The sequence below is a fragment of the Meles meles genome, chromosome 4 (genome assembly GCF_922984935.1).
Source record: "Meles meles chromosome 4, mMelMel3.1 paternal haplotype, whole genome shotgun sequence".
NCBI classification, from domain to species: domain Eukaryota; kingdom Metazoa; phylum Chordata; class Mammalia; order Carnivora; family Mustelidae; genus Meles; species Meles meles.
This window is the reverse complement of record NC_060069.1, coordinates 10,036,744-10,059,364: the sequence shown is the minus strand read 5'-3', so window position 1 is coordinate 10,059,364 and position 22,621 is coordinate 10,036,744. Positions and strand designations below refer to the sequence as shown.

The following is a 22,621-nucleotide window of genomic DNA, read 5'->3' as shown; positions in this document are numbered from 1 at the left end:
AGAAGAGTAATGTTCAGATAGACACATGGCAGTTTTTCAAGAAGAAACAGCACCTCAGTTAATCCTCCAAAAAGCACCAATTATATTAAAAAACAGAAAAGTTTTCCTAATCTTGTATGCTAGCTCACATGATGGCATAATTTTTTCACAAATGGTTCAGTCTTATAAATGATCAAAAACCCAATGTTGATACATTCTTACCAGCTTTTTTTTTTAATGGAAACATTCCTGGGTGTTCCCTGATCCTGATGACAGTGAGTTATATTGTACACAGAAATCTCCCAAGTGTCTCCAAAGTCATAATGAGAAAATTAAATCACATTAAATTAAGAAAATTAAATTAAAAATACATATGTATACATGTGTATGTATATGGGTGTACATGTACACATATTTATACACAGAAATATATAAATATTGAAAGATTTTGCTATTTTAACCAGATACCTCAGATGTTATCAAGACGAGTTTGAGTAAAAGTGATTGCATGTGCATTGACACATTTGTGTGAAATTTGATTTTTCTCCCTGAAAACTGTATCCAATGAAACAAGCTGGAAATGCTTTTTCCATGTATTACCTTATCCATCTGTTTCTCCCATTTTAACAGACTGGTACATGGCCTGGTGCAGTCATGCTTTTGAATGTTTAAAAACATTCTTCCTCAGCATGAGGTCCTCATCTTAGGATTTTTATAGTTGGTTGAACTTGAGTTTTAGCGAATTTCAGACCTGGAAAGAAATGCCAAAGCAGCTTACCATATATGGTTCAGAAAGCTGTTGCTGAAAGTGGGGAGGCATCTTTTTAATACATCTTCCCAAAATAAGTAGTATTTAATTTCAAATTGATACAAGGTACAGAATCATTTTCAGCTGGCTTGACTGAAGTGCATCAATGTATATAAGACCTTAATGCGATATATACCAAGTACCCTATATCTACCTCACTAAAAAATAAAAGGTCAGGATGTTTGGAGTCAGGTACTAGGGAGAGTTGTCCTTTTACAGAAGTGAAGTTGTTTCTGCTCACTGTGGGGGTGACTACTTTCTCGGTGCTGCTCTGGGTTCATGGAGTGCCTGCTGGCCAAATAACATGTGCTATAGAGTGCTACCCAGGGAACTCTGGAAATCTCACCAAGGGGAAAACTCGCTTTGGCCTCCTCAGGATTATGGGGTAAGGCTAGGATATAACCCTGGTAGTTACAGGAAGAAGAAATTCATAGAAGTGGTCATATCTGCTGTTAATTTTTTCTTTTTGTGAAACATATCCAGGGCGCTTTCAAATTGGGTTTTAAAGACAATATAGAAAATTCTTTGATAACAAGAAAAAAGGGGCACAAGTATCCACAGGGATAGTTCCTTCTGGTCTTTTTTCATTATTTTCTGAGGTTGAGGTTGGCTCCCTATTCACATTCTCTTGGCACTTCTTTTACTGTGGCTTCAGCTAGGCAACTCTGCTGGAGTTGCTTTAAGGTTTTCACGTTCTTGTCCTCCCATTAGCCATATTTGATAGTGTTGATCTCCTTGCCTCTGCAAAATTTCTGCCATTAGCTCTGGAAGCCGCTGGTGTCAGGGTGCTTTGATCTTTCTGCTCAACCCCCTCTCACTCTTTCTCAGATCCCGCGCTTTGCTTTGGTCTTCTTGTGTGGATGTCACAATAATGGCTGGCATTCCTCACATGTCGCTAGTGCCAGGCACTGGGTGAGGTAACTTAAAAGTGTATGTCATTTTGTCTTTAACAATTTGAACTATTTTATGCCCCGTTTTACAGATAGGGTAACTGAGGCATCATCATTAATCCATTTATACACAAAAGAAGAAAAGATAATTCTAAGACCTTTCTATTTATCAAGGTCTTTATCTTTTTTGTTTTGTTTTGTTTTCTTTAAGATTTTATTTATTTGTCAGAAGGAGAGCAAGCACAAGCAGGGAGAGCAGCAGACAGAGGGAGAAGCAAGCTCCCTGCTGAGCGAAAAGCTTGATGCAGGACTCCATCCCAGGACTCTGGGATCATGACCTGAGCTGAAGGCAGACACTTAATGCACTGAGCTACACAGGCTCCCCAATTTATTCAGTTTAAAAAAACTGTCCAGAGTCCCTTTGGTACTTAAAACTAATTGAAGACTTACATTTGCAAAGCCTCAGGTAGGATTTATTTATTTATTTATTTGACAGAGATCACAAGTAGGGAGCGAGGCAGGCAGAGAGAGAGAGAGAGGAGGAAGCAGGCTCCCTGCCAAGCAGAGAGCCCGATGCGGGGCTCGATCCCGGGACCCTGGGATCATGACCTGAGCGAAAGGCAGAGGCTTTAACCCACTGAGCCACTCAGGCAGGATTTCATTAGCTAGAATTGAATCAGAAAGAGCAAGACCTAAAGGCTTGATTAAAAACGGGAAACAGGGGCACCTGGGTAGCTCAGTGGGTTAAAGCCTCTGCCTTCGGCTCAGGTCATGATCCCGGGGTCCTGGAATCGAGCCCTGCATCAGGCTCTCTGCTTGGCAGGGAGCCTGCTTCCTCCTCTCTGCCTGCCTCTCTGCCTACTTGTGATCTCTGTCTGTCAAATAAATAAATAAATAAATAAATAAATAAATCTAAAAAAAAAAAAAAAAACGGAAAACAAATTTTCCAAATAGAATGTGGAGTGTGTATCATTCTTCTACAGAGATGTTTCCATTTCCCCTTATCTCAGTTGAATTACATCGCTATCTCTTAAAGCCAAATCTTGTGATTTAACCTGTCCTTCGCCTCGTGACTACTGTCACTTTATTGTAGCGTTCAGTCTGCTCTTTGCCATTTCATGGCTGAGAGATTGCGTCATAAAATGTTCTTATTTCATTGTGTGTTGTCTCCCCAGGTAGCTTATATGATTTTGGGGTTCAGGTACTATGTTGTATTTCTTTGGTAAACCTCTCAGATACCTTGTGGAGTGCTTATGATCTCTGATTTATACATCTAGGAGAAGATCTATAATGTGGTAGGGTAACTCCTTAATTATCAGAGTAAGAGTTAATGAACATTATTAGATTTTAACTGCTTTACTGCAAAGCAGTGAATTCATTTCAAGTGAATGGCCCTGATTGCAGTGGTTAGAGAAGGGAACCTGATCTCAGTGTCTACTGAAGGAGGGCCCCTTTGCTTGAAAAACTTTTAATGAAAAAGATGAGTGATAGAATTCAGTTGACATTTAATTAAACTCTAGCCCATATACTCTTCAGATTGGTTTCTACCACACCAGTTGCCAGGGTGGAAATAGAAATGGTTTTTCATGCAAGGTTGGTGGTTTGCAAAAGCAGTGTTGATAATAAAGCCCAGAAATAGGACATTCGTACTGGTATAATTTCCAGATTGGTTCCCAAAATGTAGGAATCAAGAAAAAGAGAATTTTGATCTAACAGAGGACTTAATGTGCTTGTAATCCCCATTAGGTCTATTGTTTTCTGGAAAAACACATATCAAAAATAGAGCATGTGACTGTTTTTGATTCTTCTATGAATAACGATCTCTTCAGAGACATAAAAAGAACTTTAGTACAGAGCCGCATGCACTCATCCTAAAATTAAACAATTAATTTCCTAATTTCCTAACTTTTTATTTGAAACAGAAACCAGTCTTTAGGGCTGAAAACTTTAGGAACAAGTAGGATTGTGCTTTTTGCCAGTCAACACTTGGAAGGTGTATATGAAACACTGGCTGATGCTGGGCTTACTCCCCCAAGAGAATACTTAAAGAGTGGAAAGACTTGTTGGCCAGATGTTAAAAAACCGAACATAGGCCTGTTCAAAATGGTAGCTTAAAACCATGTTTAGGGTTCTCACTGATGGAATATACCAGTAAGAGGGTACAGAAGAAAGGAAGAACACCATTTGTGTGAATGCAAATAAAGGTGGGGAATCCGCCTCCAGATCTCTAGATCTTGCCCAGTTAGATTCATTCCACTTGCTTACTTTCAAGTCCTTTATTTGGAACTAGCCAGCACCTTCACAATTCTGTTGCTATTTATAATTTTAGCAGCCTCTAGTATGTTCCAGAGCAGTGCCTTTCAAAGTCTTTTGACTGCAATCCACAGTAAGAAGTGCATTTTGCATAACTACTGAATATATGATATGCATGTCTGATGATTTCCACTTAAAAAAATCTGGTTGTGACTCATTAATTTCAGATCGCATTAATGGGTTAATACCTGCAGTAGAACAAATGGCCTATGATTCTGGTATTGCTGCATATATCACTAATCTTTTAATTTCTTCATAGCATTTCCTCCTTCTCTTCTAGATCTAGGAGCTCAGGATGCTATTTCTTAATTGGTTGGAGACATTACAGTTTCAACTTCTGCTTTAAAACCTGGAGCATGTAAAGTGTTCCTAAACCTGCCATGGTCTCATTTTCCTAGTACTTAAAGGTGTTTACTTTGTGTCTGGCACCCTCACTTTTCTAAGGCCTCAGACCTTTCAGAATAAAGGATGAAGAGGAAGCAGTTGAAGGGAAAAAAAAAAAATGTTTTGAAATAATAACCTCACTTCTGCTTATAGGATATAATTGAAGTAGGAATTCTATTCTTTTGGAAACATAGCTGGCTGAATTGCTGCAATGGAAAGGTTATAGACTTAATTATTAATTTCCTGAAATGGAACATAAGAAGTACAAACATGCTTTCAAGTGTGTTTAAGAAATACAGAAGTTTCTTAAATCAGGTTGTGTTTATTAAAAGCAGAATACAAAATACCTTGGGATTCAAAGGTTGCCTCTTACAAAATTTATTCCCTTACAGATTCTGATTAAAACAGTTAATCATTTCAAGGGAGGTAACAAAAGTTTTAACAGTGATACATCTGGTTGCAGGCTGAGTTTATTCAAGTTCTGAGACCTCAATTTGTTCCTCCAAATTTTCCGCCATTAATAGCCCAAAACGATTGCTTCCCTCATAACAGCATCTAGTGCCTGAGGTGGTTCCCACTCTGTTCTTTGACCAGCTGGCACCACGTTTCTTTTGCCTTCTTTTTTTTGAATTTGATTTACCCTTTGGAAGGAATAATTCAGCAGGGGCATATGGCCTTGTGGCATTGAACAGATGTTCGTATAGTTGCTTTGCCTCAGGGCACATGCTCAGGAGACTTTCCACAGAAGCTGATGTTAGCAGTTGTCGGCATAGTCCATGCACCAGGCTTCCACTATACAGTCTGTTCAACGGGAGAGAAAAACAGAGTGTTGGTAAAGCATAGGTTCAGTGCAGAGATAATGGCCATTAACATGGCTTCAACAAATGCAGCTAAACACTGAGAACTCTTCTTGCTTCTTTAAATTGTTATTAAAATAACTTAAAAAAAAAAAACAACCAAAAAACTTTGTTCCTTGAAGGAAGGAACTGAGTTGTTATTACAAACTTGGCTGGTGATACGTAAAAACTTTTTACCAACAAATGATAGATGCTTGCTGGGTCTGCAACTAGCCAAAAGTTGAGCAGGCCTCTTAACACTTCAAAGAAAAGGAATTAAAAATGTGAGATAAACCAAACAGGCAGTCTGTTGAAATATGAGAAAAGTTAGTGGCAGCACTTGCAAGTTCACTGATTCACTTGCACTGAAAACCTACTTCAGAAATATAAGATGGGAGTAACTGGAAGACACAAATTTAATATATAATTTAATGTCAGAGTTGATCACCTGGTGCCTTAGCAACTGATCAGTATAAGATCATCATTTAATAAGCTCTAGTAATGCTGAGATGCAAGAACTGTCCTGCTGAAATCATTATGAGAAGAACTGTTTGGTCCTGTTTTTCTCTGTTCTGTTGTAAAGGGATATATGGTAGCTAAAGAGGATCCAGTCAAGAATGACCTAAATTATTTAAGGAAAAGGCTTTTAAAGAATCCCCAAGTCAAAGTCCAATTAGTCTTATTGGTAGAAGGTTCTAGGAGTAGCTCAGCTATTGGGCCCAGGGATCTATTAACACTATTTACTGTTTAGGAAGCTTTAGACCTTAAAACATTTAAAGTCATACCAGCATATTTTATACGCCTCCATTCATGTATCACTCAATTTATTTGACAAATATTTGAGTACTTACTATATGTTAGGCCCTGGGGCTACAAAAGTAAATAAAATAGCTAAGTCTCTGTCCTCACAGACCTTACATTCAAGTGGGGAGAGACAAATAATGTCTATAATCTCCGCTCCATTTGCTAACAATCTCCCCTTTATCTTCCTTTCTCCCTCTGGGATCTCCTGGATGGACAATCACCAGGATGTCCCAATCCAGTGAATGTAGCTCTTTTTCACTGGCCCACACCCTACTGCTATGCTTGCTTTCTTACCCAGCTTCAACTCCATAGGCCAACACATCATCACTTCCTGGCATACAGGTTGCCTCTCCCTTCTTCATACTTACCTGGCAAAACAAAAACCCTAGATAAAGTTCACTGAAGCATCTAATAGTCATCTCACTAGAATTAAAAAGCTCCATGACAATAGAGATTTTTAAAAATTTGTTTTGTTCACTACACTCTAGCACACAGGGGCTTAATAAATATTTGAACGAATATGTGAACAGTTTGCCAAGTAGTAAGAAATGCAGTTTACAAAAGTCCAAAAGAGTAATAGGAATAGAGTGACTGGAATTAGAGAATAATATTCCAGAATGGTAATCAGAAGAAGCTTCTATAAAGCGATATTTGAACAAAGACCTGAGAGAAATGAAGGAACAAGTTATATCCTACCAACTGCCTCTTTTCTTACTTTAAAGGGCGGTTTTTAAATCTTTGATCTAATCATGGGTACTTTTTGGGAGTATGGAACAAAAATTAATATTTCTCCTTTTTCCAGCTCTTTAGCTATAATGGTGATCCAAGACCAATTATACTAAGATTAATTTTTTAAACATAACTTACGTGCTTTAAGTATAAATAAAAGTATTTACTTCTGTGTGCAGCCATCTGAACTAGTTTCCCGTGGTGCTTACCGAGTTAGGTCTGGTTCCGGGAGAGGAGTGGACAGCAGCTGATTGAGATACATCCCCATCTGCAGACAGCACTGCCACTGACAGAAGATGTGAGCTGTGTCTAAGTCCAGTCTCGTGCCCGGCCGTGTCTGCTCCTTCACTCTCTGGAACTCTTCATACAACATCCTAGCACCAACCTCCCGCAGCTCTTCCTTATCTAGACAAAGAAACAACCCAAGGGCAGTATTTCCAAAAACACTGTATAGCTTGTAATTTTCTCTATATATAGAACTTTGAATTCCATAAAGAAAAAAAAAATTAGTTTAAATAACCAAAATGCTTTTCTCTTCTGGCTCTTTACTATTTTAACGTCAATGTAAAAGCCTTTTGCTGTATAAATTGAAATATTTATACTGAAATGCCTTTTGAATGACAACCTAACTATTCAACCCCAAATTATTTATTTTTCCCCCCTTAAAATAACATCTCTTCCACTGGTTTACTCCCTGACCTTAAACACCTCTGCATCTGAACTCTCCAAACCCTAAATCTGTCTCTCTGAAAAATACAAATCACTATTAAACGTCATTCTCTTCACTGTTCTTGTTCACTAAATTTCCTTCCATGGAGGCTCTATACTACAGTGCACTTAACACAGCCTCTGTGTTCGAAGCACACTAACTTCTGCTTTGTGGGAGGAAAACAAAAGCATGACTCAAGGAGAATATGGTCAGTCACCTACATCACACAGTAGAGGATAAGAGGCAAGAAGCAACAACCCTAGGCAAGGGAGAGTGCTCTGTGTGTTCAACTGTAAGCTGCACGTTTGCTTGTGTGGGGCTGTGCAAAATAACACTGGACCAACTTGCAAGTAATAAAAAGGAGGCCCACCTTTTACCAATTAGCGAGCAGCAAGGCACTGAGCCTGCCTGGGTGCAGGGTCCACAATTCCTGAAAGAAAAGAAACAGACCCTTGACGTGCCCCTTCTGTTGGACTCAGGTAAAAACTTCACAGGCTTGTGCTCTGAGAATGTTCTTAAGTGAGAGAAAACCAACAGTGGGCCTTCACTTGTTTTGCATTAAGTTGGCTGTCCTAGAACAACAGTCTCTTCTGACAACTACTCTCACACCTGGGAGTCCTGGAATCTAGACTGATTCATTCCCATTTAACTTATTTTTAAAAGTAAACTCCAGTGTAGCACTGTCCACCAGAACTTTCAGCAACGATGAACTGTTCTGGATCTGTGCTGTCGAATTCAGCCTGTAGCCGTATGTGGCTACTCAGCACTTGAAATGTGCCTGGTTGTCAAGGAGAAGCTGGTTTTAATTTAAATAGCCACATGTGACTAGTGGCCATTAGATTAGATATTAGCAGTGTTCTGGAGTGCGATAATGATTATACATGTTTAGATAAAGTGTTACAGCATTCATAGTCTTTTAAAGGGAGTAATTGCACGGGAGAAGTGGAAGTGCTCTGGTGCATTCTCACTTATTTCACCTGATACTGAAATGCCGGTGAAACTGCCTTAAAGTGTATTTCTGTAATGGAAAAGTTATTGTTTCTACCATCACTAACACACTAATTGAAACTTACAGTGGAGAAGACATAAAAAACCAGCACAAGCATGAATGTTTATTATGACTGTAGGTATTCAGAAGTTTCACCAACGGACTGTTTAAATCTGTCTCTAGTGATGATGTTGCCGCTGTATTGATAGGGCCAGGGTACATGGAAGACAGAATGTAACGGGCACATGATACATTCCAACTTCATAGATTACAGCACTAGGTGCCACAGAGTAGGTGGGATTCCACAGTATCATCACATCCTGACCGCCGGGCCATTGTCAAGCTCTGCAGCACAGAGCCTGGCACACACAAGTACTCAAAAACATCTGCCAATGAATGAATGATATTTTAGTACCTCTATTCCTAAGTTTTGGAGATAACTGATGCGAGGAAATAATCCAAGAATATTTTTTCATTTGTTTAAACTTGTATTACATGCAAGTAACACGCAAATATTTACTCCTGGAATTTCCAGATACCTACCAGGGCTGGTTATTATGGCATGCAAGGGCCCCATCAGCATCCCTAGCAGTAAGGCCTGGAGGTGATGCAGCTTTGCCTTGGACTCTGTGTGCTGCAACCAGTAGCAGCTGACAGAAATGGGCAGCTTCAGTGAAGAAGGAATTGGTTCCAGGATGGTCTGTTTCACCTTCAGGGTGTCTAACAGAAGTATCTGCCGTTTGGCCAAGGAGAGCTGAAAATACATACCAAACATCCTGCAAGTTACTTTGGGGAATGTCTTTATTGGTTTTCTAGTATGAAGACACTTTAATGCAAATGTATTGCTCTGTCAGTTTCTTACCTTCCTGGGGAAAGAAATCAGCCACCGGGTGCTTAATAAATATGGTTGTATGGATGTACTGTCTACCCTCGCTACACAACCCTTACTCGTGTAATTCCATCCTCTATGTAGGCTGGTGAACATCCTTAGTGGATATATCACTTGGGAAGCTTGTTAAAAAATTGAGTTTTCAGGTCCCACCCCCTAAATTTTGATTCAATAAATTTGAGAGGAACCCCGGAATCTGCATTTTAACTATTCTGCTTTGAGAAACAAAGATCTATACTTAGCCCTACCCTTAGTTGCCAGTGAATATTCCGTCCCCACCTTCTTCATGGTGGGGTGCCATTACAGATCACCTCTAGAAGGCAAACTTAGATTTTATGTACCCTTTGTGGCATATCCGACAAGCTTCTGTTTTTTGGGTTCTGTCTCCTGTCCCTACCCAGGTGAATGTTTTATTATTTTTTTGTTTCCCCACACAGGGATTGTTCCAGGGTAGCTGCTTGTAGGTGAGACATATAGTCCAGGGAGATGAGAATATTTAAGGAGTACCTCACTGCTTGCAGTAACACACCACATTCACTTCTACGCCGTGCTTAGAGTGCCCTTCAAATAAAAGGGAGTTAACAGCTATGAGGATTTCAGGCTTCTTGAAATAACTTTACCTTAATGAATCTTAGGAACCATAAGGGACCTTCTGGTCACACACTTCTAAAATAAGGAGATTAGGACTATTAAAAGGGCACCTTCAGAAGAACTTTATGATCAAACTTTAAGAGAGAAAAAAACCGTTGTATTCCTAGTGTCAACGTGCAGCCAGAAAAGTATTTTTCTTAACTTTCTGAAAGGATGAAACATTGCTCAGCATCTTAAAACCCAGTTTGTCACCAGTGTGTTGACAGCTGGGAATAGACATGTTAACCTTGAAATACAACACATCATAACTGACAAAATAGTTTCATCGCTGATGCAAGAGAGTATTAAATATAGTGATTTATAAACATGGGTTTAAGATTTTGATACTGGTAAACTTCTTAAAATTAGAAATATGCAAAATGCTTAACAGTGTAATCAATCACTCCTATGGGAAGTAGCGATTAACTAAAACAAAAACTCTATGATCTCAACTGGTAGGAAAATGCACCAAGTAAAGCTAAGGGAATGCATGAATTCTTTTCTGACCTATAATGCTTAAATTACTGAATTCTCTAGCCAAGTTACAACTTTCATGAACAAAGTGGAGTTTGGGCTTTGGCTTTAGGTAAGGTGTTCTTTCTCTCACTAACTGTACAGCATTGGGCAAGTTTCTGAATTTTTCCACAATCAGTCTGATTATCTGTAAATGGGCTTATAATGAATTACAAAAGATGTTTCATGAAATCCACCAGTTCTCAGCCCCTTCCAAAAGAGGAACTGCTCTGCTCACAGCCCTTAAATTTGGTTAACTCTTACCCCATGTGACAAGTCCGAAAACACAAACCTATAGAAGAAAATCCTACAGAGAAACAGAGACACCCAGAGAGGCTGGTCCTGGCACTGTCTTAATCCCAGAGAAGAGTCCACTTCCATCTCACCTTATGATTAATCTCCCATTGGTTAGCTTGAGTGGAGCTCTATCCACTGCAACTAACATAACCAAAATGGAAACCCTCCCCTATGTGGTTACTGTGGGAATTAAGTAACTATAAAGTTTCTACTACAACAGCTGGCACAAAGCGGATAACTATCACAAAATTTCTATTCATATTGTGCATTTGTCTTTGGAATCACATTTGCACCTGATACCATTTAGAATTATCATGGGCTAATGAGAGTTAGCAATAATGAGCTAAGTTCAGAACTGATGAGTTTATGCCTAGGGAAAGCTAAAAGATCTCACCATACAGAAAGTGAAATTAAAATTTTACCCTGTTTTGAATACAGGTAAGTGATGAGAACACTTATCATCTCCACTTAGCAAGAAGGATAATCCGCATGCTACACTCACTGGCTCAACTGGATTTTTATATGGGGGGAAAAGTGCCCTGATCCTTATGTCACATCATACACAGAAAAATCAGTTGTAGACAGATCATAGATCTAAATATGAAAGGCAAAAAAAGGGTCATGACCTTGAAGTAGACAGTAATTTTCTAAGTAGGTCACAGAAGTTATAATCATAAATTATAAATTTAAGCTGGACTATATTAAGAACTTCTGTTCATCAAAACATACTACAGTGACTAGAACCTACAGAATTTGAGAAACTGTTTATGTTATTTGACACAGGACACATACATAGAAATAAAAAGCCACAAGAAAAATGGGCAGAAGACTTTGAACAAAAAAATTATATAACCATATCCAAATGACCAACTGACACATAAAAGATGCTCAAATAAGTCAGAGAAATGCAAATTTAACATCCACCAAATTGGCTAAAATGATGCCACTATACAAACATCAGAATAGCTAAAATTTACAAGATAAACACAAAGTGTCAGGAGGGGTGTAAATTAAAAGGAACCCTCATAAGCTGCTGGTGGGAATTAATTGGTTAAACCACCTTGCAAGTCCATTTGACAATCTATCTTGTAAACTGAACACACGCATATCTTCTAACGATTCCACTCCTAGTGGTATATGTAATAGAAATGTGTCCCTATTTTCAGTAAATGATGTGCACCAGAATGCTCATAGCTTTGTTCATAATTGCTCAAACTGTAAACTCCCCAAATGCCCATCAACTACAAATTGGAAAAATCAATTGTGGTATATTCCCACACAGCAATGACATATAAGTGATCAAGAGCTTCTCACAGTGATGTGAGTCTCATAAACACCATGTGAATAAAAAAAGCCAGATGAGAGAATTCCTATTCTACGATCCCATTTTTATAAGATAAAAAAAGTTAAAACTTTCCAATGTTATTACAGGTCTGGATAGTGATTACCAGAGCGGGGAGAGAGGGGCTGCTTAAACCAGACATTGGGAAAAGCTACTGCGGTGCTGATGAACGTTCTTTAAGGGTAGCGTGGATTGGTGAAAATTCATCAAGCTCTACAATCGTCTGTGTACTTTGCTGTGTGTACACACTCGGGGAGGGATGAACTGCAAAGTGGCAACGGGAAACTTGTAGGATTGTGGCATACATTCATTATTTTAGTTTGCAAGATGGATGCACAGATGGAAACATACATCAAAGTGCACTTTAAATATGGGCACTTCCCTGTACAGCACTTCTCAATAAAGCCATAAAGTTTTAAAAACTCTCCAACACAGCACCAAATATTTATGTTGTGAGGAGAAATGTAATTTTAGCAAAATATCATCATTTAGAATGTTGCTAACTTCAATTTTGCTCATATGGGAAAAGTTTTAATAAATCCCTTCTGTTTGGAATTTGACCTATGCTCAACTTTCTACTTCTGTAACCCTGGAGATGTGATACAGGTTTTACTTAGCCTGGTAAAAATGACTTGTAGAATTGCATCTAGATTTGTATAAGTGAACTGTAACCCAGATGAGGACATCATATCGTGGGGCTTCCTTGAGCATAGTGACCTATAATTAGGCATGGCCCTTGCAGGGGGCCCGGAAGCTATGTTTATGGAATTGTTACAAAAAGGGAGGGGGAACTTTTCTTTCTTTGAGATATAATTCACATGTTATAAATTCACTCTTCTATTTACTTTTATTTATAATTTTATTTTTATTATGTTCAGTTGGCCACTGTATAGTACAGCATTAGTTTTTGATGCAGTGTTCAATGATTCATTCGTTGCATATAACACCCAGTCCTCATCACATGTGTCCTCTTAATACCCTCACCCTGTTACCTTACCCACCCAACCCCCCCTGAAATCCTAAAGCAATTTTAATATATTTATAAGCTTGTGCAAGCATCACTAATTCCAGAACATTTCAGCACCCCTTAAAGAAACACATCACATGAACAGTCATTCCTCATTGCTAAGGAGGCACTGATACCCACCTGATGTGGATCTCATTTCCTCGTGCCTGAGCGGGCACTAGTGGGGAGACTAAAGAATTTAGTGCCTAGCCAACAGTGTAGGCCAGCTACTGGCATTACTACATTTCAGTCTGGATAATGCCTTGTTCCTGGGAGGCGCTGTCTGGGTCATTTTAAGACGTTTAGCAGCAGGCTTGGCCCCTTCCCACTGATGCCAATAGCAACACTCCTCCTTCCCCCCAACCACCTAGGTAGTGATAATCGAAAGTGTCTCCAGACATTGCCAAATGTCCCCTGTGGGAAGTAGGAGGACAAATCATCCCACTGGAGAAGCAGTGGTGTAGACTGTTGGAAAAACTCCCACAGGAAAGGAAAGCCTGATTCAAACCTGCTGGGAAGCTATGGTTGCTGTCCTACAGGCTTGAGTAGACTGGTACCAGGAATGGTCTATGAAAGTCTCATGAATCTGAACATTAGTTGAATTTAAGAAGACTCTCATTGGCACTACAATTGGCATTTTAAGTTTACCTGCATTTAACTGTAAATTTAATTGTGTTAGCATAAGCAGTTTCATATTATAATTTTTTGAGAGGGAGAGTGAGCCCAAGGAAAGGTGTGAAGGGGAGGGGCAGGCTCCATGCGCAGCACACAGCCCTTCTTGGGGCTCGATTTCAGGACCCTGAGATCATCACCTGGGCTGAAATCAAGAGTCAGATGCTTAACTGAGTCACCTAGGTGGCCCTCTATAATTTTTAATATATTTATATAATATTACAAACGATAAACACTGGGATCCATAAATTATTTTTTATCTTGAAAAGTGGATTGGTCAGAGTGTTACTCAGGTTTAAACAACACTGAGTTAGGCTAAGAGTCATATTTTCAATATCAAACTAATCATTATGATGCCAAAAACCTAAAGCCTAAAAGGTCCTTATTGATAAAAATGAAAAATTAGACCCAAGCAAGCATCAGTATTAATCTTAATTGAAATCTGATGCAATCTAAGATATTCATCATGCCTTTGATCAATACCTTCAAGGCACATTTCTTTTTGCAGCTCAGAATTTTTTCCTTTCCCTTTTTTTCTAAAGTCACATGACCCCAATTTATTAATAGCTAGTATCAACAGAATAGCAGTAATAACTGCAAAATAACACAGAATACCGAAGAAGTAGAGTGGAAATGGCAGATCTGGGGCTAAAAGGCCTGGGTTTGAGTCCTAACACTGCAACTCTCTGGCTGACATATCACACAGTAACCTACTTTGAGTCCTAGTTTTGTCTGCTATGAAATGGGGGGACTAGAGCAACCAACCTCATTTGGTTATATTAAGAGAGATAATATGCATGAAAGCACTTTTTAACCTGTAAAGTACTTAACAAAGATTAGTGTTACAAACACTTACCTCAGTCAATTTGCTTAAGTCAGCATGATCCTTGGGCAGTGCTACTGCATTAACAATCGATGTTTTGATATTTTTATTCATCCTTTCCACTTCACTGAAAGCTAGAGGCTGAGAAGGCAATGCCTTCCAGGACATATTTTCCAGATGTGGAGAGGCATTCAAAAGAAGCCCATAGATGATTTGCCGAATGGGTAGAGATACTCTGTGGGCATTTGGTTGCTGCATATTTTCCACCTGTGTGTGAAGAATGGTCCTTCTTAGCACCAAAGCATCGCTGATGAAAGGAGACAGCTGGCCTTTGGCCAAAGCCATTAATACCCACTCTGGTAAGTCCAGATTCAGGGCGGCTGGGCAGGAATAAGTACCATGCTGAAAGAAGTCCTGCAGCTTCACCTGAGATTGCTGGTATTCGTCCATGGAACAGCAGAGAATTTCCTTAACATTTTCACGATCCTTTTTGGGGAGATATTTCAGAACATTATCGAGTGCTTCAGTAGGGTCGGCAAAATGAGATAACCAATTCAGAAGTCCCAAAACTCGGTGGTGTCTCCTCCCCTTAGAACTGGTAGCTCCAAGAGGAAGACGTACTTTACACAAGAATGTCTCTATGATGGGCAGATTAATATGATCATTTCCACACAGCACCGCAAAGAGAGGTAGTAGAGCTTTATTCATATTGCTGAAGTGATGGCAGAGTGCATCAAGAGAAAAGCACTTGGCAGGGATATAGCAGTCTTGTGTGCCTTTGATAGTGTTCACATTTCTCCACTGAAAGCTATTCAATGGGCAAAACCCAGTTTTTAGGTCAAAGATGCAAAAGTCACTATCTGATGATAACACAGGGCAATTCCAATGATTAGCCAGTGTCATAATGTCCCGATCTGCTTCTGAAAAGCACTGGACAAAACACACCTGCAGCTTGATCAAAACCTGTATGAACACTTCCCGGATGAGTAAGGGACACACATACCCACCCCCACCAACAGAAAGGGAATGAGCCATCTGGATCTTCTCTCTTGCTCGATCCTTTAAAGTTTTAAGCTTTTTATCGGAAATGTCACATCCTCCGTCTAATACAACATATGGACAGATATTACAAGCAAACAGTGATTCAAAGAATTTTTGTGCAACATCTGCAAAAGAATCATAGTCCCCTCCATACCGAAGTTCCAAGTTTGAGTTGAAGCAGAGCCGATGAAAGAGAGCATAGCCATCAATGACAATTTTTGTGTCTCGCAACTTCAAATCAGTGAAGAACTCATTACTATGATCTTCCACAAAACTCATTAGTCCTCGAATACCCATGCTGACTGAAGAATTTAAAACAACAGAACACAATTCAATTGATGCTATTTACTGGGGACCAAGTCATCATTTCCAGCACCAAAAACCAACAGCAAATGTTATGAACAGCTCTTTGAACAGCACATATTAGGGGTTAGCATCTCAATTCTTACCTAGAGGCTCAGGCAGTACCAGCTAGCTGAGTGCATTCTCATTTTCTTTTGCTTTCCCCATGTGTGATAAGGCACAAATGCAATGGTTTCATGGAGTTTAATCTCTAGAAAGGGATGGAGGCTGTTGATTTTAAAAGAAAATCAGTTAAAGCCCATTACTGACATACTAACAAAGACTACTGTGGATCTGATACTGAGATAGGTAACTATCACCATCTTATAACACAGATTATTTGTGTAGGGTCAAAATAAAAAGTCCTAAACTAGGGCACCTGGGTGGCTCAGTGGTTTAAGCCGCTGCCTTTGGCTCAGGTCATGATCTCAGGGTCCTGGGATAGAGTCCCACATGGGGCTCTCTGCTCAGCAGGGAGCCTGCTTCCCTCTCATTCTCTCTGCCTGCCTCTCTGCCTACTTGTGATCTCTGTCAAATAAATAAGTAAATAAATAAATAGTCCTAAACTATAAAAAATGATACCCTCCTCAATCTCATAATAAATCAGAGAGCACTTGGCTTCAGTTAACTAAAGTATGTAGGGTCAATGATACGCAACCAGTTTTTCTTCATTGATAGTCTGGGGATTTCTTTTAGGCCTTGGTTTCTTGCTGGGCCCAGCTTAACTGGCATAGTTTTGAGTAAGGAAAATTACTGCTTCATGAACATGGGGGACTTAACTCTCCAATTTCACCCTGACCACAGGCTCTTTCCATCTTCTTGTCTTTGCTTATCGGGTTCAGTACCAAGAAAATCGTTCCTTACCTGGCTAACTGAAGTCACAGCATGTGAGTTACTAACTTTTCCTTTCGCCTCATGCTCCAGTATGGCTCAGTATGGCACTGTCTTTATTTAAAACCACGAGATTTTGTCTCGTGGATTTCTAATGCATTGATTTTGGTTTTGAAATATATTGCATTAGAATATATTTACCTTGACTTTTGGGGCACCCTCTTGCATTTTGCGCGCCACTCAATTCACCCTAATTTTAGCCCTACCCTCAGCACTTTATCCAGCATAGCAGTTATTTATGTCTTGAAAAGCTTTGCGTGCTGGATAGGAGAAAGGCTCACAGAAGGTCTGATGTTAGTCGTCAAACACGGGCCTTTATACATCACACTACCACAACCCTCACAGCTGGCTACCCCGACCAGAAGAGGGGACCACCTGCATCTTCCTCCCAGAACACCAGCCCTTCCACTAAAAGACTGCAGGAGCCCCTGCTTGAAACACCCGCACGTGAGAGTCCCACCTTAAGAGTGGGAACCGGAAGTCTCCGCGTATGACGTCACTCGGTTCCTTGAAGCCGGTGATGCCAGGCTGCGCCGGGGGCCCAGGATCTTCTGGGCCTGGAGGGGCGATGTCCCTAAAGGCGGGCGGGGAACTAAGCTCCGAAATGGCGGCTGTCAAGGTAGGAAAGCCAGGCGGATCAGGCCTGCTCGTCTTTCCCCGCCCACTTGGGTCGGTGCACACTTCCGCCTCGGGGACGGGCCCCGTGCAGCCTGACTCCGGTTTCCCAGGATGCCCCACGCCGTCTCCCTGGCAACGGCGCCCAACAACCGTGCCGGGAAGTCTTGGAGCTCTGCGGCGCGGCTGCACCTACGCGAGACTTGCCCAATTTACGTCCCAATTACGGGTGGGACTGTGGGCATGCCGCTCCTCCGCCCTCGACTCCGAAAGGTATGCGCTCCTCGGGACGTGCCAGGCTCCCCGAAGCTGGGGAAGGTGATGGCTTCAGGCTGTCCCAGCCGGGATCCGCGTCCGTGGGCTTCCGTACCCACGATCTCTTCATTTCTCTCAGCTCCTTACCTCCTGGATCTGCTCCAGTCTCCGGAGAATCGTGTTGCCGGCGCCTCCTCCACATACGTTAACTCGCTTGGCGAGAGTGTAATTTTTTAAAACGAAGTTGAGGCAAGGAATGTTCGTTTGACCTTTAAGGTTAGCGTTCTACTTTAGCAGAATCGGGTGCCAAACCTGCTTCCTCTCGTTTATTATTACCTGGGAAGAGAACTACTCGACTTCCACCTGTGATAAACACTCTCCCTCCCTGGCCTTTTGCCCCAGCCAGGCTAGTTTTATCTAAAGGGTCAGTTTGCAGGAGGTAATCTCTCACCTTTCTCACGGTTCCCATCCAACTTCACCAAATCTTCTCTTCCCTCTTCTCACCCCCCCGCCCCCCACCCCCCCCCACCCCCTCACCCCCTCCTTGGGCAACAGTCGGCCTGCTGGACTCTTGTTTGCCTTAAGAAAATTTATTGAACACCTACTCTATGGCAGGAGCCAAGGATACAAAAGTAAGGTGTGTTCCTGGCGCTCAACTTCATTCACAACTTTCTTGAGGTGGGGTAGAGGCAACATTGACAACCGAACAGACGTTCTGGAATGTAGGGCGTTCTGGAATCCAGAAGGCAGGGGATCTGCTAGGGTAGCTCTGTGGTTGTACAGAAGCGATGACTGGGATTGATGGCCTAAAGGTGGACTGGGTGGGGAGGGGTATTGCAGGACTGAGTCTGGGAACCTAGTCCCGAACTACTCTGTGGGCCTGGCCAGACTGCTTAGGCGACATGGCTGGGTTTAAAAGCTCATTTACAAATAGGAGCCATTGGGAAATTGGACTTTCTCAGAACTGTTTTGTCCTTCACTAAACACTAAACACTTCCCTAAAATACAGAAAATTACTGGGTGATCGGAAGGGTCCTTTTCAGTTCAGCAGACTGTGAGTCCATATATTTTTCTTAACACCTCAATTTGGCCAGAAAGTAGCACTTTTATGGGAGCACAGAAAGCAAACAAAATACACATCTGGAGGCCTGCTCTTTAGTTGTTTTTGCAGTAGTAGACTTCACAAATGTTTTCTGTGGTCTTGATAATCTGACATAATTTTTTATTTATTCAGGGATTTTGGGGTATGGGCTCCAGCTTTGAAGTTCCAACACAAGAGTAATGTTGTTTTGTATGAGCATGGAGCCACCAGATGAAATGGTTTCTTTCTTCTTCTTCTTCTTTTTTTTTTTTTTTGGATTTTATTTTTAAGTAATCTCCACACCCAACATGGGGCTCAAACCCACAACCCCAAGATCAAGAGTGGTGTGCTGTATCCATTGAACCAGCATGACTCCTGTCTTTTTAGTTGTTGTTTTGTTTTGTTTTTTCACTTTTTAAAAAATTTCTTTTCAGCGTAACAGTATTCATTGTTTTTGCACCACACCCAGTGCTCCATGCAGTACGTGCCCTCCCTATTACCCACCACCTTGTTCTCCCAACCTCCCACCCCCACCCCTTCAAAACCCTCAGGTTGTTTTTCAGAGTCCGTAGTCTCTCATGGTTCATCTCCCCTTCCAGTTTCCCTCAACTCCCTTCTCCTCTCCATCTCCCCATGTCCTCCATGTTATTTCTCATGCTCCACAAATAAGTGAAACCATATGATACTTGACTCTCTCTGCTTGACTTATTTCACTCAGCATAATCTCTTCCAGTCCCGTCCATGTCGCTACAAAAGTTGGATATTCATCCTTTCTGATGGAGGCATAATACTCCAGAGTGTATATGGACCACATCTTCCTTATCCATTCGTCCATTGAAGGGCATCTTGGTTCTTTCCACAGTTTGGTGACCGAGGACATTGCTGCTATAAACATTGGGGTAACAGATGGCTCTTCTTTTCACTACGTCTGTATCCTTGGGGTAAATACCCAGTAGTGCAATTGCAGGGTCATAGGGAAGTTCTATTTTTAATTTCTTGAGGAATCTCCACACTGTTCTCCAAAGTGGCTGCACCAACTTGCATTCCCACCACAGTGTAAGAGGGTTCCCCTTTCCCCACATCCTCTCCAACACATGTTGTTTCCTGTCTTGCTAATTTTGGCCATTCTAACTGGCGTAAAGTGGTATCTCAATGTGGTTTTATTTTGAATCTCCCTGATGGCTAGTGATGATGAACATTTTTTCATGTGTCTGATAGCCATTTGTATGTCTTCATTGGAGAAGTGTCTGTTCATATCTTCTATTTTTTGACATGATTATCTGTTTTGTGTGTGTTGAGTTTGAGAAGTTCTTTATAGATCCTGGATATCAACCTTTTGTCTGTACTGTCATTTGCAAATATCTTCTCCCATTCCGTGGGTTGCCTCTTTGTTTTGTTGACTGTTTCCTTTGCTGTGCAGAAGCTTTTGATCTTGATGAAGTCCGAAAAGTTCATTTTCACTTTTGTTTCCTTTGGCTTTGGAGACATATCTTGAAAGAAGTTGCTGTGGCTGATATCGAAGAGGTTAGTGCCTATGTTCTCCTCTAGGATTCTGATGGATTCCTGTCTCACGTTGAGGTCTTTTATCCATTTCGAGTTTGTCTTTGTGTACGAGATATGGTACACATATGGTCGAGTTTCATTCTTCTACATATCGCTGTCCAGTTTTCCCAGCACCATTTATTGAAGAGACTGTCTTTTTTCCACTGTATATTATTTCCTGTTTTGTCGAAGATTATTTGACCATAGAGTTGAGGGTCCCTATCTGGGCTCTCTACTCTGTTCCACTGGTCTATGTGTCTGTTTTTATGCCAGTACCACACTGTCTTGGTGATCACAGCTTTGTAGTAAAGCTTGAAGTCAGGTAACGTGATGCTGCCAGTTTTGTTTTTGTTTCTCAACATTTCCTTAGCAATTCGGGGTCTCTTCTGATTCCATACAAATTTTAGGATTATTTGCTCGAGCTCTTTGAAAAATACCGGTGGAATTTTGATCGGAATGGCATTAAAAGTATAGATTGCTCTAGGCAGTATAGACATTTAACAATGTTTATTCTTCCGATCCAAGAGCATGGAACAGTCTTCCATCTTTTTGTGTCTTCTTCAATTTCTTTCATGAGTGTTCTGTAGTTCCTCGATGTTTTTTGTTTTTTTTAAAGCTCATTACTAGAATACTTTTCACTGGGGGGCGCCTGGGTGGCTCAGTGGGTTAAGCTGCTGCCTTCGGCTCGGGTCATGATCTCAGGGTCCTGGGATCGAGTCCCACATCAGGCTCTCTGCTCAGCGGGGAGCCTGCTTCCCTCTCTCTCTCTCTCTCTGCCTGCCTCTCTATCTACTTGTGATCTCTCTCTGTCAAATAAATAAATAAAATCTTTAAAGAATACTTTTCACTGGCATCCAATAGAACTTAACTGATCAGTGCATTATTTAAAGAAGAAAAATGCTGTAAATGGACATTTACTGTTTATGTTCTAATCCAGGGATTTTTGTATTTGTCACCACCATGTGAAGTTTGTTGATCATAGACCCCAAACTACACAGATAGCATCTTGTTTTATCATTAAACATACTAAGTTTTTGTCTTAAAGCTTTGGAACGAAAACTTGACTCCAAGGCATAGACAGTCTTCAATTTAAAATCATGGTTTTTTTAGATTTTTAAACAAAATCCACTTTTCATGATAACTAAAAACATTTTACATTTTGATGAAGTGATTTTACTAGGCATACAATCATATAAAACAGTTCTACTTTTCATAATCCTGCTATCAGCTATCATTAAAATACAATTTATGGTTTGAACTGCATTTGTGATACTTCTTGTTTCCAATCCAGAGAGATTACTTTATACACAGTGTATATAATAACTTCAGAAACTAGACCAGAATTTGTTTAGGATGGGAAAAAAACTTATTCTGAAGTCTTTATTCTTCTTCACATCTGTTCTAATAAATGCAAATACCATGGTTTAATGTCTACAGGAAAAAAAATTCTATGCTGACTTCTAGTTTAATCCTAACTCACTATTTGTTAATCAAAACAGACATAAGGTGGGAAGAATTATAAAAAGAGTGATGCAAATGTATAAATTTAAGGAAATTATAATGTTCTTATATTTGGATTTTTTTTTTAAGCAGTAGGTGGGGAGTATAAATCTTAAACAGATTGTTTAATTCTAACTCACTTTTGCCATATTTGGCTGTCTTCTACTAGAATCTGCTAGTATCACTACCTTTTAACATTTTTCTCTCAAGTCATTAAATGTGATGTCATTGAATCCACTATTGAAGGTGCAGGTATTAATGTCAAAAACTTACACTTATTGCTAGGAATACTTCAGCATTCTTTATACCTGATCTCTGGTCTTTTCACTTTTAAGGGGTTGACCAACACTACTTCGATGAATTTGGCCATCTTCTAGGAGCCTTGAATGTTAAATTTCTATAAACAAATAATCCAGTTCTCTCTTGTTTGGAGCAATGCTGAAATTCCAAGAGACTGCTAAGTGTGTGAATGGATCAAAAGCCATTTCTACTTATCCAAAGACCTTGATTGCAAGAAGATATGTCCTTGGACAAAAACTTGGTAGTGGAAGTTTTGGAACTGTCTATCTGGTTTCAGACAAGAAAGCAAAACAAGGAGAGGAATTGTAAGTAAAAATACTTCATACAAAATTTGAGTTGGATGCCCTGTATGCATAGCTAGCTCTTAGCTGATTAAGAACATGGAGTACCATTTGCTCTTTGCATTTAAGATTCTAAGAATTTAGTAAGTGATAGAAAAGCT

The 22,621-nt window shown here is 40.3% G+C and overlaps 3 protein-coding genes across 11 annotated transcripts in view; 2 read left to right on the top strand and 1 right to left on the bottom strand.

Moving 5' to 3' along the window:
- Positions 1–7,528, top strand: part of ATP2C1 (ATPase secretory pathway Ca2+ transporting 1) — a 174,271-nt gene extending 166,743 nt beyond the window's left edge. For 4 of the 5 annotated variants that reach the window (XM_046002707.1, XM_046002711.1, XM_046002710.1 and 1 more), the window contains one exon: positions 6,961–7,528. In XM_046002707.1, coding sequence (XP_045858663.1) covers positions 6,961–7,056 — 96 coding nt within the window. In that variant the 3' untranslated portion in view covers positions 7,057–7,528. Of the gene's footprint in view, positions 1–6,922 lie in introns of all 5 variants that reach the window. The other variant, XM_046002708.1, reaches the window with a different exon arrangement.
- A 294-nt stretch (positions 7,529–7,822) lies between these two features.
- On the bottom strand, positions 7,823–17,483 carry ASTE1 (asteroid homolog 1). Its single transcript, XM_046002718.1, has 5 exons — positions 17,347–17,483; positions 16,103–16,223; positions 14,646–15,955; positions 8,984–9,194; positions 7,823–7,882 (listed from the first exon to the last, which is right to left on the bottom strand). Exons 3-5 carry the CDS (start codon positions 15,948–15,950, stop codon positions 7,833–7,835), a joined length of 1,566 nt encoding a protein of 521 aa, XP_045858674.1. The 5' UTR covers positions 15,951–15,955; positions 16,103–16,223; positions 17,347–17,483; the 3' UTR covers positions 7,823–7,832.
- Positions 17,484–17,640: 157 nt separating this feature from the next.
- NEK11 (NIMA related kinase 11) overlaps positions 17,641–22,621 on the top strand; it is a 247,732-nt gene continuing 242,751 nt past the window's right edge. For 4 of the 5 annotated variants that reach the window (XM_046002712.1, XM_046002714.1, XM_046002715.1 and 1 more), the window contains exons 1-2: positions 17,641–17,774; positions 22,215–22,484. In XM_046002712.1, the coding sequence (XP_045858668.1) occupies positions 22,315–22,484 (170 nt within the window). In that variant the 5' untranslated portion in view covers positions 17,641–17,774; positions 22,215–22,314. Of the gene's footprint in view, positions 17,775–22,214; positions 22,485–22,621 lie in introns of those variants that run through there. The other variant, XM_046002716.1, reaches the window with a different exon arrangement.